The sequence below is a fragment of the Canis lupus genome, chromosome 13, assembly GCF_011100685.1.
Source record: "Canis lupus familiaris isolate Mischka breed German Shepherd chromosome 13, alternate assembly UU_Cfam_GSD_1.0, whole genome shotgun sequence".
Classification (NCBI taxonomy): Eukaryota; Metazoa; Chordata; class Mammalia; order Carnivora; family Canidae; genus Canis; species Canis lupus.
In genome coordinates this window covers 21,836,468-21,851,999 of record NC_049234.1, presented here as the reverse complement: position 1 = coordinate 21,851,999, position 15,532 = coordinate 21,836,468, and the positions used below count along the sequence as shown (strand labels likewise).

Genomic DNA, 15,532 nt, shown 5'->3' with positions numbered 1-15,532 from the left:
ATACATATGGATCTCACTATTTGGGACATTTTCTGAGTCCCTATGTGACTGGCTTCTTTCACTTAGTAGAATGTTTTTAAGGTCTATCCATGTTGTAGTCTGTGTCTACATGTCTATATGAACCCTCTGTTAACTATTGTTCACCTTTAAAAAAAATGAATTTAAGTAATCTCTACACCCAACATGGGGCTTGAACCCATGACCCTGAGATCAAGAGTCTCTTGCTCCACCAACTGAGCCAACCAGGCACCCCTAACTACTGCTCACCTTTAATAATGATCTCATCGCTGGTCTTACTTGATTTCTATTCGTGTCTGTCCCTCTGCCCCTGATTAATTGAAGCAAATGCCAGACATGATATCATTTCATCCGTAAATATTTTAATATTCACTTCTGAAACACAAGGACTTAAAAAATAATCATAATACTGTTATGAAATGTAAGTTACAATAATTCTGCGGCCATATTTTATTTGTAAATTGTTTTCTCTTGGTTGCTTGATGTCCTGGAACCCACTTACCCATCCCTACTATATAGTCAAGTAATTATTTTTTTTTTAATTTTTATTTATTTATGATAGTCACACACACACACACAGAGAGAGAGAGAGAGAGAGAGAGAGGCAGAGACACAGGCAGAGGGAGAAGCAGGCTCCATGCACCGGGAGCCCGATGTGGGATTCGATCCAGGGTCTCCAGGATCATGCCCTGAGCCAAAGGCAGGCGCTAAACCGCTGCGCCACCCAGGGATCCCCTATAGTCAAGTAATTAAACTAATTTGTGATACCTGAATAACACTTCAGATCAATCTGTAGGGTTATTAGCCCTTTGATCTCTTTTGTCTACTCTAATTCTTAAAAGTTTCCCCCAGTCCATACTATGTAGTCACAGAGCATTTTGAAGTTCTAGAGTTGAGAGGCATTTTTTAAAGTTTTATTGATACGTAATTCAAATACGGTACAGCTCCCCCCATTTAGAGTGTACGATTTAGTGAGTATTCATAGAGTTGTGCAGTCATTACCACAATTAATTTTAGAGTATTTTATCACCATGAAAAGAAACTCTGTACCCTTTAATAGCCACTCCCCATTTCAATTCAACCCCGCCCTCCCCTTAAACTTTTAGGCAACCACTGATCTACTTTTGCCTTTTTGGATTTGCCTATTCTGGACATTTCTTAGAGACAGAATCATACAATATGTGACTTAGCATAGTGTTGCCAAGGTTCTTCCATGTAGCAGTACATTATTCCTGTGTATTGCCAAATAAAGCTCTATTGTATGGAATTGCTACATTTTGTTTTTCCATCCATCAGTTGATGGACATTTGACTTGTTTTCATTTGTCACTGTTATGAATGATGCTCCTCTCAACATTTATATTGGGAGGAACTTTTGAGACCTGTCCTTTTAATATAAGATTTCACAGACAAGAAAACAATGGTCTGGAGAGGTGGTGACAGGTCCCGTAGGTCACAAACCTGTTCAAGGTAACACAGCTAGGACTGGAACCTGGGTTCGTGGACTCCCAGCCTTCTCTCCACCGTACAGCCTCACAATAACATCCTGACAACACACTTGTCACCTATATATTTTCCTGCCTGACTCAAGTATACAGCAGTGTTGGTTTATTTATAAGGTTTCTGATTTAAACTGGAAGATTGCAGGTTGAGACCTGTTAATTTGTAAATTCCCAGTTGCAAACTTGTCATATAATAGACTACTATAGTTCATGTGATGACAATAGTTAAACTAGTCAATCCGAATAATCCTTGGAAATCAAGACGCCAGTGGGACACCTGGCTGGTTCAGTCGGTCGAACATGCTATTCTTGATCTTGGGTTCATGAATTTAAGCTCCACCTTGGGTATGGAGCCCCCTTAAAAATTAAATTAAAAAAAAAAACAGAAATCATAAAGCCGAAACCAAATCAAAAGAAGCACAACTATTACTAAAACTCAGAAGTGTTGTCAGAATTTCAGCTCTGATTCATCCATAGAGATAGATCCCCTACCATTAAGCATCCTTAACACTGGGGCTAAAGTGTGCCTCTGAGATATCAGGGGAGAAATGGGGGAAAGAACGAGAGACTTCTGCTGCAAACTTGTTTTTTTTTTTCTTTTTTTTAAGATTTTTATTTTATTTTTTCTTAAAGGTTTTATTTATTTATTCATGAGCGACACAGAGAAAGAGGGAGAGACATAGGCAGAGGGAGAAGCAGGCTCCCCACAAGGAGCCCAATGTGGGACTCCATTCCAGACCCTGGGATCACGCCCTGAGCCGAATGCAGACGCTCAACTACTGAGCTACCCAGGTGTCCCAAGATTTTTTATTTATTTGAGAGAGAGAGCGAGCAAGAGTTGGGGGAGGGCCAGTGGGAGGAGATGCAGACTCCCTGATGAGCAGAGAGCCAAATGCGGGGCTCCATTTTCAGACCCCAAGATGATGACCTGAATCAAAGACAGATGCCTAACCAACTGAGCCACTCAAGCGCCCCACTTGTTTTTTTTTCTTTTAGATAGATATTTTCCCCTGACTTTCTGATACTTGTTAGGATTTTTTTTAGTTGACTACGTATGAGCTAGAGTGACCCTTCCAGTCATTTGTTTCTTATTTCTGCCTCTTCACTGGTCTTCCAATTGAATGCATGAGGAATCTCCCTTAGAAAGGAGAGCCAGACCAATGTTGATTATTCTGTCCAGATATAAGACAGAGTCTGGTATATGATGTAGTAGCAAGGGCACTGGACTAGTAGAGTTCACCTTCTAACAAGCCATGTGACTTTGGTCATGTAACTCTCTGTAGAAAGGGGGTCTTTCTTTTCTACCTCTCAGATGGAGTGTAAAGGTAAAGAGTCAGAGGCTATGGGAAGGTTTGGCTTTGCCCTTCCTCTTCCCTTTTTCCAGCATCATTTTCCCTTGCTAGAATGTAAGCTGGAAGGAGATTGAATCTTCTCAGAAAGGCAGTGTCAGACTAAGTGGTTTGTGTGTGTGTGTGAATCTATTAACAACAACAGCAACAACAACTGTAAGAACTTCCCAACAGAGTCATGCTGGAGGAGACACAGTGGTGGGCAAAGCAGATGTGTTTCCCTCCCTATCAGAGCTTATGGTCCAGTGGAGAGGGAAAGGATTGCCCCAGTGATCACGGATGTGTCATCAAGTCATGGGGAGAGCCAGGAAAGAGCCCGACTGGTTGTGATGTCTTCAGGAGGTGTAATCTCAGGAGTTTTGGAACAGATTCCTCCACAGGAGTCCTTCAGCCTGTGGTAGTTGGGGAGCATGATCCTTACTGGAATTCAGCTAGGAGAACACAGATTAGCATTACTCAGTTGGCTGTAGCTCAGGGCTTTGTTGAGGAAGTGGTTTTATTTATTTATTTTTAAGGTTTTACTTAGTTATTTGACACAGAGAGACAGCGAGTGCAAGCAGCGGGGCGGGGCGGGGAGGGGGGTAGCGCAGCAGACAGAGGGAGAGGGAGAAGAAGAAAGCTTCCTGATGAACAGAGAACCTGACTTGGGGCTCGATGCCAGACCTGGGACCATGACCTGAGCTGAAGGCAGACACTTAAACCACTGAGCCACCCAGGGATCCCTATTTTTTAAATTTGTTTTTAAAGATTTTTATTTTAAGTATTCTCAAAACCTAACATGGGGCTCAAGCCCACAACCCCAAGATCAAGGGTTGCATGCTCCAAGGGCATCGTTTTAGATATTTTTAAAAATTTACTTTTCTTTTGCTTGAGAGGAGAAATTTAAAGATATTCTCATTTTGGCTTTCTCTATAACTTTTTGAAGTATTTCTCTACATAGAAGTCACTTTGTTCTGAAATTCTGAACCATGACATTTGGCTTGTTTTTGTTTCTAGGAGCTTTTGATGGGAGGCCGGCAGACTATTTATTCATGCTCCTCTTTAACTGGATTTGCATCGTGGTATCCTTTAGTCTGTTATTTGGGGCCAGAAATAAACTATTATTTTCAGGTTTGGGGAAGTAGACCGTGTTTTATACAACAGTTCAAATTATAGTATTTGCATCTTTGTTTACTACAGTTAATAATTAGGAATAATTAAAGTTCGTTTTTGAAGCTGTCGTAAATCACATAGCCCTTGAGTGATGCGTCCTCTTGCTGTTGTGAGGTTTCCCACATTTGGTTGAATTTTATTGCCGTCCCTGTTCTTGTTCCTGGTTCTCTGCGTTCTCATGTGTGACAGCTTGTTTGACTGCAGCACAAAGAGATTCCATGCCATGAGACAGCTTTTGGAATCTGTGCTCCTTCTCAGAAAATGAATTTACAAGCAGCATCCTTTCCTGACTTTGTTGCAGTCCTTGTTTCGGGGGCTTACCCAGTAATTCAGTTCCCCCATAAGTCCCCAGCTCTGGGAAAGGACCCAGCTCGTCTCTGCTGTGTCACAGCTACAGCTGCCAGCAGCCTTCCAGCTGCGGACCTGTACAGATGGTGAGAGCAGCAGAAGGGGCCTGATGGCTCAGTCTGCACCCAGTTGGTGAACTTAACATTGCTTTGGGGCTTAGCTTCCATTGAAACTTGGCCAAGAGCCAGGACATGTGGCACTTTGATTGCCCTTTCCCCTCTTTTAAGGGAAGAAAAAAAATGTTTTGGAACCTCAACCATGCTGTGGAGCCCTGGATGTGAGTAGAATCATTATTTGTTTCAGGGCACAGGTATCTCTGTCTTCCATTTGAAGATGAGATGCTGAAACACAGGGCAAGGCAGAGAGGACGCAAGGGGGCCATCTGAGTCATATGCCAAAGCAGTTCATTTGTCACATTTCCTTGTCATCATAATAGTATAAGAGAGTATTCATAATGAAGATGATTAGGTACCTTTGTGTTTGGGATGTTCTAGACAACCTGAACTACAGAAAAGTGTTTTCTTTCAGGACACAGAAATGAAATTAACTGATACTAGGAGCACAATGTTTTTTTTGTATCTTATCTTTAACTTTATAAACCAAGATTACTGGCTTAGCAATGGATATGCAGGTAAGTGTCCCTTGAAACTGTTTGCCCTTTTATAGGTTTCAGATTTATAATGAATGGCCTTTGAGAGAAGCTTACATTGCATTAACTCTGTGGCTAACTATGTGGCATTTTGAAATTACCAGAATTATAACTTTTATATTGAAAGTCTTACATGAATTATCTAAACTGTTATTTTCCTTGCTCATTTCGGGCTTCTTCACAATGTTTGTGTATGGACAGTGATGGTTCTCCAGTATTTTCTATGCATTATATGGATACGTACTTTTTTTAAATTGAGAATATACATTAGGTAGAGTTTTACTGCCTGCTTTTTTTCAAATAACCAAGTTTGATCCTGAGATTTCTGAATATGTCTAAAATAATTGTATTTTATTCCAGGATTTTGTAATGTGCATTGTCCAATTGATTAACACAGTTTGTAATTCTGATGATTGAATTTCTTTTTGGTTTTGAATAGCCATGTGAGAATTTGTAGGGGAGAGGTTAAAAAAAAAGGTAGATTCACGCTGAGCCTGTTTGAAGTGCCTCTGGAGCCTTGTCTTTACATGTTGACTTCTTTTGCAGTTGCTGATGATTCCTCTGATCATGTCAGTACTTTATGTCTGGGCCCAACTGAACAGAGACATGATTGTATCGTTTTGGTTTGGAACGCGGTTTAAGGTACTTTCATGTAGTTGGAAAATTTTCCTTTTCATTTGTCTTTGCAAAATCCCCTCAGCTCAGAGATGCACTTTCTGACTCATCCGGAAGAGGTCACTGCAGAGCAGAGTACCATAGGCAAGCCCCCTCTCCCCTGCTCAGTGCCCTGCCTGTCTGCAGCCAACCTGGAATCCTTTGCTGTTACTTCTCACTCCCTCTGTGCTTCAGGCCCCTCAGGCTTGTGTCCCTAAGTGGTCTCATGTCTGTACGTGATAGAGAGGAGGAAGGAGGAGGGGTATCTGGGTGGCTCAGTGGTTGAGTGGCTGCCTTTGGCTCAGGGCGTGATCTTGGGGTCATGGGATCCAGTCCTGCATCAGGCTTCCCGCAGGGAGCCTGCTTCTCCCTCTGCCTGTGTCTCTGCCTCTCTCTTTGTGTCTCTCTCATGAATAAATAAAGATAAAATCTTTAAAAAGAAAAAAAAAAAAGAAGAAAAAGGAAAGATACTCCTGGGGAGCACTCTCTTTTAAAGTCTATTCTTACTATTCCCTGTTAATGTATTTTACACTTTAGCTAAGAGAGATTATTTTTGTCACCAAACACTTCCCTTAGTGCCTTCTCTCACAGTTTTCCACTGGTAGCATCTTTTTTATTCTCTTCCTCTTGTAAATCCTACCTGTTCTTCATTTGAGTAGGGACTGAACATACTTCCAGGTCTCCTGTCTAGAATTTGTCTCGCCTCTGGGCTCTGTAAGATGTTCTCTTTCTCTTATGGTACTTAACCACATTCGGTCTCCAAGTTATTTATATGCAACCCTTTCTTTACTAGTTTGTGAAGTTCCTTGCAGCTCCCTTAGCTCTTGGTATAACATGCTGAATCTTGGTCTGGCCAGAGCCTCAACTGAAGAGCTTTGTCACTGGGGAGAGTATTTGTTCAAGGTATCCGTGTGTAATGAGATAAAAATTCAAAGTAATTTTGTGAAATATGTAAAAGAAGAACCTAAAAAGATGGGATATTTTAGTTCATGGGTAGCAGTTTTGCCAGTTAGAGTCTTAAAGTGGTTCTTTTCAGGGTCATGTTTTCACCAGCATCCATAGGACACCCATCTCCTTTGTGAAGATCTTTGTTAATATTCACCCAGAGGGGCATGTGTTGTATCTGAACCATGGGCAAAGTACTCTGTCTCTCTAGTTACTAATATATGAATAAATATAATTTTATTTTTTAAAAATGTATTTATTTTAGCTAGATAGAGCTCGAGCATGCAAGTCCGGGGAGGGGCAGAAGGCAAGAGAGAATCTCAAGCAGACTCCCTGCTGAGTGCACAGGGCTCAATCCCATGACCCTGAGATCATGACCTGAGCCAAAACCAAAGGTCAGGTGCTTAACCAACCAAGCCACTCAGGCGCCCCCTGTATAATTTGAGATAGGAAGTTTCAAGTACAATAATGCTAGACTGGTCTGAGAAATTACTGCAGTGACTTTCCAAGGGATTTATATAAAGCTCTTGTCAGTATATCTTTACCCATTCCAGCCCCCTAGCAACTGTATCCTTTTTAGGTGTGGTTATTCATGTTTGTGTATATTTTTTCCTAGGCCTGTTATTTACCTTGGGTTATCCTTGGATTCAACTATATCATCGGAGGCTCGTAAGTGATACTAGATTTACTTAATTGGAAACAAATCCCTAGAAGACTTCCATTATTCTTTATCTCCCTTCTCTTATCTTTAGAAAATTTGAAAGTTGTTCAACATTGATGCATTGGAACCTTATACTTATGAAATAAAGTTGACCCTTGAACAATGGGGGCTAGGAGCATCAACCTCCTGCATCGTTGGAAATTTGTGTATATTCTTTAACTCTTCCAAAACTTAATTGCTAATAGTCTCCCATTGACCAAAGCCTTGCTTATGGCACAAGCAGTCAATTAATGCTTTAGAACTGTACTATATTTCTCCAAAAAAACCCCACATATAAGTGGATCCACAAAATTCAGATCTGTGTTCAAGAATCAACTATAATTTCATTCTGATTTAATTGATTAAATTGTAGGGCTTTAAGTGCATTTAGCATTGAATGATTGTTATTTTGTTAGCTCATCATTAGGCACAGTACATTTCCATGTACATGTTTTTGAATAAATATTTCTGAATTCATTGTCCAGACTGAGTAAACAAAGAACTAATTTAATTTGTGTCTGAGCTGACGACTCTAAGAATTATACATAAAATTACTATGTTTTTTATTCTTTTTTTTTTTTTTAAGATTTTTAAAAAATTTATTCATTCATGAGAGACACACAGAGAGAGGCAGAGACACAGGTAGACAGAGAAGCAGGCTTCCCTCCCCGCAGGGAGCCTGATGTGGGACTTGATCCTGGAATTCCAGGATTATGCTCTGGGCGGAAGGCAGTTGCTCAACCAATGAGCCATCCAGGCATCCCTTTGTTTTTTTTTATACTTGAGGCATTTCCAGGATGCCTTGAAAGCTGCTCACCAGTCATTGAAGTGCAGATTCTCAGATGGGAAGTAGTTTTGTAAGTGGTTTGATAGTACAGAAGTTTTAGCCAAATAGCCTCAGATTTTTAGTCTGGAATTGGAGCTGAGAGGAAGACCTTTAAAGCATCCAGTCAGAATTGTAAAAGGAAGATATCAAGATGCAACTGTTCTGTGAACTCCTACTTGTACTACAAAATATCTTAAATGTTTTAACAGATTTTAATAGTACTGGGGCCTTAACATGTCTGACATTTCTGCTCTGTGTGGTCCTAATGCCTGTCGGATATTGATAGAAATGAATGAGTCAGCAAACAGACTCTCTTTAGAGCGTAGCAAGTTCTGAGCATGGTAAAGCTGCCCTGCCACCCGGATGGGCAGAGTCTGGGAGTACTTGTGGCTGTTGATTTGTCCCTGACAGGAATCACGTGGCAGGAGAAGGCAGAAGGATATGTGATAGTAGGAGTGGATCTATAAAACCTTGAAGTGGCCTGTATGTAAGCCATGGGAAAACTGAAGGTCAATGTTTATTTTAGGATTACAAGGTGAAGGTCAGCTATGCCAAGTGATCTTTGTGATGTCTTATACTCAAAGATGTGAGGGAGAAGTGCTGTGGCTCTAGGAATGGGGGAACAGGCGTTCACTCTTCCCCCTGTACCTTTCCATATTCCCCTGCTTCTCTCTTGCTAGCCTTTTGATTTGCCCATGGTTTGCAAATACAGTATTTATGACTGAAACAGCAGAAGCTTGCTTTGCAGCTTCCAACTCTGGAGGCAGGAAGTAGCAAAAACAATATTTTGAGGATGAGATGGGGCTTGACAGAGATGTCAGGGCAGCTGGTCTTGTAGAGCACAGACTCCAGCAGGACTGAATTTCCCTTCCCTCCGAATGCATTCACCATACAGACCACAAAAGGGCTCATTGTGGAGCTGTCATAGGCTCCCAGGGACCAGCAGTGGGTTGCCAGACTCTCTTCCCTGGGCTTCTAGTTAAAACTGGCTACATCTCACCTGACTGCTTGAATGCCTTCAAACTCACCTGGCTCTTTGTTTGCAGGGTAATCAATGAGCTAATTGGAAATCTTGTTGGACATCTTTACTTCTTCCTAATGTTCAGATACCCGATGGACTTGGGAGGAAGGAATTTTCTCTCCACACCTCAGTTTCTGTAAGTGTGTTTTTGCTCATTGAATAGCCATTTGCTCATGTTTTAGGCGTCCTCATCAAAACTCCATGAGATATAGCATTTACCTCTTTTGGTGGACAGAGAACTGTGAGCCAACAAACTGCCCCGGTCACCCAGTTACAGGAAGCCAGGGCTCAGAGCCACAGTTTGGTTGTCTCTGTGGAGCCCTTGCAGCCAGGGGCTGCTGACTCATGTCAGGCTTCCCAGGGGACACCGTAGCTCTGCGGGGCACGGGGCAAGGCACACGGTCCAGCGTGGACAGCAGTGCGTAGGGGGCCGGGCACAGTCACAGCACAAGGCTACCGTCTCTCGGAGTATCAGTTTTCCACAAGGTTTGGCCAGAGAAGAGGCAAAGGGGCTAAGTTAACTCCTTGGTTAGCAGTTTCAACCCTTTTTCTATTAGATGCTGTAGAACAGAAAATTTGTGGGACTTTTTAAAGTGAAAGTGAGAAACCCAGGGTTGGATAGTCCAAGCACCCCGGGAGTACGTACTGGTTCCTTCTTTGGTTTTAGGGTTTATTCAGGTGAGGGGGCTGAGGGCCTGTGACAGACTTGGGTTGGAATGCCATTCCCGTCTACCAGTTTTGATAATTAGGGGAATTAATAACACCTTGGAGCTCCAACTTGCAAATTGTAAATCCAGGGGAGCCCTGTCTCCCACGGCTGCAGGTGGAAAGGTATGCTGTTGGCCGTACAGCCATGGGTGTCCAGTAAATACGAGCTCTTAGTCTTGTTCTTAAAGTTAGGGCTGGAGTGGGATTTTACAAACCAGAAGAGATGCTGACACACTTAAGCATGTAAGTAGTGTGGCCATTCTGTCAGTGAAGCAAAAGGCAGTTGAAGAAGGGACCAGTGAAATCACCATCTGGGTGTCACAGCCTGCCTGACAATCACGCCTAATCTCCAGTCGGGGATATGCAGTCATAGCTTGCATTGAAAAGCTTTAAAAAAAAACACCCTTTCACATCTTGCTCATTTTAATGTTTTGCGGTTTGTCATTCTTCTGGAGGGGTCAGTGAGAGCAGTAAAACTTGAGTAGGCCCCTTCACCCCCCCCCCCGCCCCCTTTGTCAGTTAGTGGTAGGTTTTTGAAAGCCTTCTTCTGTGAAATATAACATACAAACAGAGAAGTACACTATTGTTGTACTTTCTCTCTTTTTTAAGAGCAGAGAAAGAAACTTGTTTGTCTTCTGAGCCTTGAGTTGCCTTCAGGCTAAGAAAACAAATGACCAATCTGCTTTCTAATTATCAAAGGACACGATAACAGCAGGTTTGGATTTTTGATCTAGGTTTATCAAGTCAGATGGCAGATGCATCAATTAAAAAAAAGAAAAAACTTGGTCCTTTGGTGGGTAGCCAGCAGTTCTTTTGCTTTAAATGGCCATATTTTGACTTCCCGGCTTGTAGATATTTCTCAATTGCAGGAAATAAAGTATCCGAGATTCTAGCGGCAAAATCAAGGGCACACTGGAGCCTGCCTTCCATTTGAGCATTCTCTGTTGGCGGAAAAGCCCTTCTGTTGAATTTTGCATAAAGATCAGATGATAAAATGTAGCTCCTTGCAAAAGCAGTAACTGCTTTGAAATTACCATAAATTTTTGTTGATTATGTATAATTGGGTGTCTTTTTGTACTAATTACTTGCATTTAATTTCACTATCCATTTAAGCAGTGGAGATGGCTTCCATATTGTCTTACAGCAAGACAGACCTTTTTAAGTGTTCTACTTTATTACACACTTTGGAGGAATATTATTGTACCAGAACATCAAGGATATTGAGAAATCAGAAGTTGCAAATACATTTTCATTTAAAGACAAAGCTGTATTTGTTTAAAAGGGAAGATGGGAGTTCTAGAATTCTAAGATAGATCCCTGTTCTGCATTCCATTTGGAAAAGTAGATCCTCTTCTGCGCACAGTTATTTTTCTGTTTGAAAGGGGTTCATTGTCTGGTTTTGGCGGGAACAGGAAAGTCTCAGGGATGATGTAAACAAGTGAGGACTCCGGTCACCGGCCGCTGTCACCTGAACCGCACCCCGTGGGTCCCCTCTGCAGGCTGCAGTGCAGTAAGTGGTACAGGTGCAAGCTCTGGGGCCAGGACGCCTGGGTTTGAATCCCGACGGTCACCTTTAGAAGGGCTTTATTCAATCTGGTTTTGGTTTTCTCATGTATAAAATGGGATACTAATCGAGCCTTCCCCATATTGTTGTGGTGAAGACAAGGTGAGTGTATGCACAGACAGCACCTGGTGTACGCGAAGCACTGGGTGATTGGGTTGTGCTCTGCAGGCTCTTTGCTGTGGGCAGGTCACCACTCTTGGGTTGTTGTTGGTCCCATGAGGGTTTTGAGCAGGGGCATCGGGTGATGGTCTCTGCCTTCGAGCACAATTGTAAACATTAGAATTTAAGTGGAATAGGTTTTTTTTTTTTTTTTTTAAGATTTTATTTATTGATTTGAGAGTGCGCGAGCATGGAAGGGGAGAGGGAGAGGGAGAAGCAGACTCCCCACTGAGCAGGTAGCCCGATGTGGGACTCCATCCCAGGAGCCTGGGATCGTGACCTGAGCAGAACAAAGGCAGACGCTCAACTGACTGAGCCACTAAGTGGAATAGATTTAAAAACATTCTCCATTTACTCCGAGTCCAGAGAGGTCAGAGCCCAAGAGAACACAGGCTGGGGTGTATGTTTTCTTAGCTGTTCTGTGACTCTTGGTTTACTAATCTGTCACATGTGAAATCAGGTCCCCTTTTTGGGCTTCAGCGTTCCCACCATATTGGAGATGGAAGGAATGCTGTCAGAGGGCAGATTAGGAATTCACAGGAAAAACACACCCCAGACTCCCAAGACCAAGAGGGCCTCTCCGATCCCCCTTGGTGGATGCCGTGGAGCCCAGATGTGGCAGTGGACACTGTTGGGCCTCAACACTCAGGCTGCGGATTCATCTTCTGCACGTGAATTTGTTTTGTCTGCTTTGATCTAGTTTGATCTGTATTTAGATATGTCAAAATGCTATATATGGGTGGTTCTTTCTGGTTGTTGGGCTTGTGGGAGTAATATTTTTGTTTCCATACTCTTCAGCATGAAATACTTTTGTAATCAGAAATCAAATTGAGTGTGGATCTGGCTGGGAATGGAGTAAATTTGAGAAACCCGAAAAGTGGGGTGCCTGGGTGACTCAGTTGGCCAAGCGTCTGGCTTCGGCTCAGGTCATGATCCCAGAGTCCCGAGATCAAGCCCGATGTTGGGCCTCCTGCTCAGTGGAGAGTCTCCTGCTTCTCCCTCTCCTCGTGCTCCTTCTCTCTCTCTCTCTCTCTTTCTCTCTCTCTCAAATAAATACATAAAATCTTAAAAAAAAAAAAAAAAGAAAGAAAGAAACCTGAAAAGCACGTACCGCCTGTGGTCAGTGCATTGAGCCAAGTGCTGAAAAGGCCTGAGTTAAAGTAAGACTTGTCCTTGTCCTTCCATTGGCCGCGCTAATACGATTCAGTGAGACAGCTGCCACAGGGACACCAAGAAAGGAAGGTGCACTGAGTGGTGGGATCACTCTGCCGAAGTGATTGTGTCGTCTTCTCTCCCTTTGTCCCCCCACCACCCAGGTACCGCTGGCTGCCCAGCAGGAGAGGAGGGGTGTCAGGATTCGGTGTGCCCCCCGCAAGCATGAGGCGAGCTGCAGACCAGAACGGCGGAGGCGGGAGACACAACTGGGGACAGGGCTTTCGGCTTGGGGACCAGTGAAGGGGCGGCCTCGGGCCTGCCCACCAGCCACTCCGCTCAGATGACGTTTCCTCCCAGTGCTGGGTGTGCTTACCAACCAAGTTCTAGCAAACGCTGTCGGACCCGACCCACACTGAATGTAGTCTTTCAGTACAAGACACAATTTTTTAAATCCTGAAGAAAAATATAAGTGTTCCTCAAGTTTCGTGATTCTCATTCAAGTCCTTACTGCTACGAAGAACAAATATCAACTGTGCAAATTTCAGAACTGACTATATTTTTTTGGTGTCTTCTCTTCCTTTTCCGTCTGAATTAATGGGTTTTGGCAGGTCCCGGTCTGCTGGCACCAAGCTGGGCTTGTGGGGTGGGGTCACCAAACCCTTGACAAAGGGACTCTTACCTCTTTCTCGCACACATGCCTCCCTCCTTCTTTCCCCAACCCCCACACTTGCAGCTAGAGGAGGTTGCCCATAACATGGTTCTGCCTGTGACAAGCTCTCTTATTTATTGACTTCTGCCAAGGCTTGGTCACAGAGAACTTGTCCACCGCGTTCCCCCCTTTGGTGGCAGAACTATAACAATAGAAGAGAAGACTGGACCAGCGGACGGAGAGCTTCATCAGCTTTTGGAATTGCTGTGACCTGGTATCATGTGCAACCATTTGCCACCTCTACAGATGTTTCTTATGGGAAAAAAAAAAAAAAAGCACCACTGTGTCAGTGAGGGCCACAGACTGGGGCTGAGGGTTGTTGCTAGTCCTTTTTGTTTTCCCCAAGTCAAGTGGTGGAAACTCAAGTGGAGCTGCATCTTGCTGGGGTGGGGGGTGGGGCTAAGGTGAACTGGGGGGCATACTGCAAACTCCCTTTGCATCTCATGTAGAGCATACTGGTTTTGTGTGGGCCCAGAGTAGTTTGGGTTGTGTTGTGCTAGAAAGTTCCAAATCACATTTGCCGCAGGGAGTTGCTCTCTCTGAGAGAGACCTGGGCATGATCACATTTCCTCCTCCTTCTAGTTTTATGTTCATTGAATAGTGTGGACAGGACAACCTCATACCCTATTTAAATTGTCTTTTTTCTCTCCTTCCCCTTTTACTGGCCATGTGCTTCAGTTAATTGTGAGGAAGGTGCAGCTCTCCTCTGTACAGAGATTGTATGTTGAGAGCTACTACAAGCACATCTAGGTAGATCCCATAACTTTGGGTTGTAATGGCTTTAGAATCATTTGTGCTTGAGGGTCTTTATTTTGAGCCATGAAGGTACACGTCATGAATGCACATCAGACCAGCGTAAATACCCACAACTTCTGTTTTCATAGGTGGGCTTTTTCACATCAGAGTGAGGCTTATCCCCCAATAAAGTTTTTTTGAAGGCCCTGGTGTTTGCCAGTTTCTTAATTTGTGTTTTTAGTCCGAAAGCAGCCTGCCAGGACCAGTGTTGAGTGGCTGCCACACTTGGAGTCAGCTGGAAAGGCTTTGGTCGTTTTGATTGGTTTCTTCTCAGGAAACTTTGTGCTCTACCAGTGTGACTGTCCCGCGCCCCACCTCTAAACAGTAGTGACGTGTGTTCTCCCAGGAAGTGAGGATTTGAAAACAGCTCGTTTTTAAAAAAAGTTTGTTTGTGTGTACCTCTCCATATTTAAGTTATACCATAAAATAGGAGGCCGAGAGAATCTGAACCTCAACTGTCATATGTTTTTGCTGTTGACCTGTGGCCACAATAAAATTTACTTGTAAACTTTTAGAAGCCATTAGTCCTGTCATGTCGCATGTGCGCTCATCGTACAGGAGCGGAAACTCATTGTACGTGTAAGAAGGTTCTCGTAAGTGAGCCCGACGCTCTTTGCCCTCTTAGCCACTCAGCTGCCTGCTAGCAGTAGTTTTGGTAAGGGTTACAAGTATTCTTTAGGACACCTAAGTTCAAGGCAAAATGTTCATTAAATTTTCCTTTTCAAATACATTTAGGGAGCTGATCATTTTGTCTGGATGACCTGTCTTTTTGGAATAATTTTAGCTAAGCAAGCTATTTGAGATTTGATTTGGCAAGGCAAGACATGATGGTGGATTCTATTAATGAGTGAAATTAAAAAAAAACAAACTTATTTTGTATCGAGAACTTCCCCTTTTGTAACTAATCCTTTTTATTGATAAAAATTGTAAATTAAAGTGTACAACTTGATGGTTGTCTGCCTTAAATTTCCATGTACCTACTCTGCTGCCTCTTTTAGGTACTACGTCATTTTTGGAACCAGTCAACTCTTGGGCATTTAGGAGTGCCCAGGATTTGTTGCTATTTCAGTGATGCAGCATATTTCAGTACCTACTTCTGTTCACATGTTGGGGACTATCTGTAGGATTCATTCCTGGAAGCAGAATGTCTGGGTTTTGATTTTAACGAACACTGAGTTAGGAACCCTATCCAGTTGTAGGGTGCTTCATGGCATTTCTGTAGCCCATGGGTCTGACTCCTGGAACCCTACAGAATTCGTTTAATCCCCTTGCCATGTCA

The 15,532-nt window shown here is 43.0% G+C and overlaps 1 protein-coding gene across 1 annotated transcript in view; it reads left to right on the top strand.

Annotated features, from left to right (window-relative positions):
• Positions 1-15,202, top strand: part of DERL1 (derlin 1) — a 29,077-nt gene extending 13,875 nt beyond the window's left edge. The window contains exons 3-8 of the mRNA XM_038555429.1: positions 3,865-3,929; positions 4,973-4,999; positions 5,564-5,659; positions 7,233-7,285; positions 9,189-9,299; positions 12,911-15,202. Of these exons, the coding sequence (XP_038411357.1) occupies positions 3,865-3,929; positions 4,973-4,999; positions 5,564-5,659; positions 7,233-7,285; positions 9,189-9,299; positions 12,911-13,049 (491 nt within the window). The 3' untranslated portion in view covers positions 13,050-15,202. The remainder of the gene's footprint in view (positions 1-3,864; positions 3,930-4,972; positions 5,000-5,563; positions 5,660-7,232; positions 7,286-9,188; positions 9,300-12,910) is intronic.
• The last annotated feature ends 330 nt before the right edge of the window (positions 15,203-15,532 follow it).